The sequence below is a fragment of the Erinaceus europaeus genome, chromosome 4, assembly GCF_950295315.1.
Source record: "Erinaceus europaeus chromosome 4, mEriEur2.1, whole genome shotgun sequence".
In the NCBI taxonomy this organism is placed as follows: Eukaryota; Metazoa; Chordata; class Mammalia; order Eulipotyphla; family Erinaceidae; genus Erinaceus; species Erinaceus europaeus.
In genome coordinates, this window is record NC_080165.1 from 59,004,480 (window position 1) to 59,006,231 (window position 1,752).

The following is a 1,752-nucleotide window of genomic DNA, read 5'->3' on the forward strand; positions in this document are numbered from 1 at the left end:
ATGCCCGAGGAGAAGAGGCTGAATATTAGCAACACGGTGCTGTGGCAGGAGTCCATGAAGGTGATGGCTGAGTCCATGGGCATTGACCAGATCCAGGAGGACACCTGCCAACTGCTGGCCGAAGAGGTCAGCTACCGTATCAAGGAGATCGCACAGGATGCCTTGAAGTTCATGCGCATGGGCAAGCGGAAGAAACTCAACACCAGTGACATCGACCACGCTCTGAAGCTAAGGAACGTCGAGCCACTCTATGGCTTCCAAGCCCAGGAGTTTATCCCCTTCCGGCTCGCTTCGGGTGGGGGGCGGGAGCTCTACTTCTATGAGGAGGAGGTGGTGAACCTGCGCGACATCATCAACACCCCCGTGCCCCGCGTGCCTCTGGACGTCTGCCTCAAGGCGCACTGGTTGAGCATCGAGGGCCGTCAGCCCGCCATCCTGGAGAACCCACCCCCCGCTCCCAAAGAGCAGCAGATGGCAGAGGCCACGGAACCCATGATGTCAGCAAAGCCACGCCAGGAGGAAGACGGACCCTTGAAAGGCAAAGGGCAGGGCAAAAGGAAAAAGAAGGCGCTGCCCCTGCTCAAGGAGGCCCCTTTGCGGCTGAAGCCCCGCAGCATCCACAAGCTGTCTGTGGAACAGCAGCTGTACTACAAGGAGATCACCGAGGCCTGCGCAGGGCCATGCGAGGCCAAGAGAGCAGCGGCCTTGCAGAGCCTCGCCACGGACCCCGGGCTCTACCAGATGCTGCCCTGCTTCAGCACCTTCATCTCAGAGGGGGTCCGCGTGAATGTGGTACAGAACAACCTGGCCCTGCTCGTCTGCCTGATGCGCATGGTGAAGGCGCTGATAGACAACCCCACACTGTACCTGGAGAAATACTTGCACGAGCTGATTCCCGCTGTGGTGACCTGCATCGTGAGCCGACAGCTGTGCCCGCGGCCAGATGTGGACAATCACTGGGCGCTCCGGGACTTCGCCGCCCGCCTGGCGGCCCAGATCTGCAAGCACTTCAGCTCCACCAACAACAACATCCAGTCCCGCATCACCAAGACCTTCATCAAGAGTTGGATGGACGAGAAGACCCCGTGGACCACGCGTTATGGCTCCATAGCAGGCCTGGCAGAGCTGGGGCATGAGGTGATCACGACGCTGGTCCTGCCTCGGCTACAGCAGGAGGGGGAGCGGATCCGAGGGGTGCTGGATGGCCCAGTGCTGAGCAACATCGACCGCATCAGCGCAGACCACGTGCAGAGGCTCCTCCTGAAACACTGTGCCCCTGTCCTGGCAAAGCTGCGCCTGCCACCGGACAACCAGGATGACTACCAGGCACAATTTGGGTTCCTGGGGCCCCTCCTCTGCTCTCACGTGGTCAAGGCTCGGGCCCAGGCCGCCCTACAAGCCCAGCAGGTCAGCAGGACCACGCTGACCATCACTTAACCCCGGCCCACACGGATCGTGTCGCAGACCCCTCAGCTGGGGCCCCGCACCCCTGGGCTGCTCAAAGTGCCCAGCTCCATTGCACTGCCAGTCCAAACGCTGGTGTGTGCGCAGCCAGCGGCCCAGGCCCAGCCCCAGCCCCAGCCTTCTCCTCCCACCAAGTTCATCATCATGCCCTCCTCCTGCGCCTCCTCTGCCCAGCAGGTCCCATCCCTCAGCACCTCAGCCCCTGGCTCTGGCTCCACCACCACCTCCAGTGACACCACCACAGTCCCCAGCGTGCAGCCCATCGCCAAGCTGGTCTCCACAGCCACC

At 62.2% G+C, this 1,752-nt stretch overlaps 1 protein-coding gene across 1 annotated transcript; it reads left to right on the forward strand.

Annotated features, from left to right (window-relative positions):
• Positions 1-1,467, forward strand: LOC103123600 (transcription initiation factor TFIID subunit 6-like). The gene has a single exon (XM_060190902.1). It carries the CDS (start codon positions 1-3, stop codon positions 1,435-1,437), a length of 1,437 nt encoding a protein of 478 aa, XP_060046885.1. The 3' UTR covers positions 1,438-1,467.
• Positions 1,468-1,752: the final 285 nt, after the last annotated feature.

Coding starts and splice junctions, on each gene's coding strand:
- LOC103123600 (XM_060190902.1), top strand. CDS start 1: ATGCCCGAGGAGAAGAGGCTGAATATTAGCAACACGGTGCTGTGGCAG.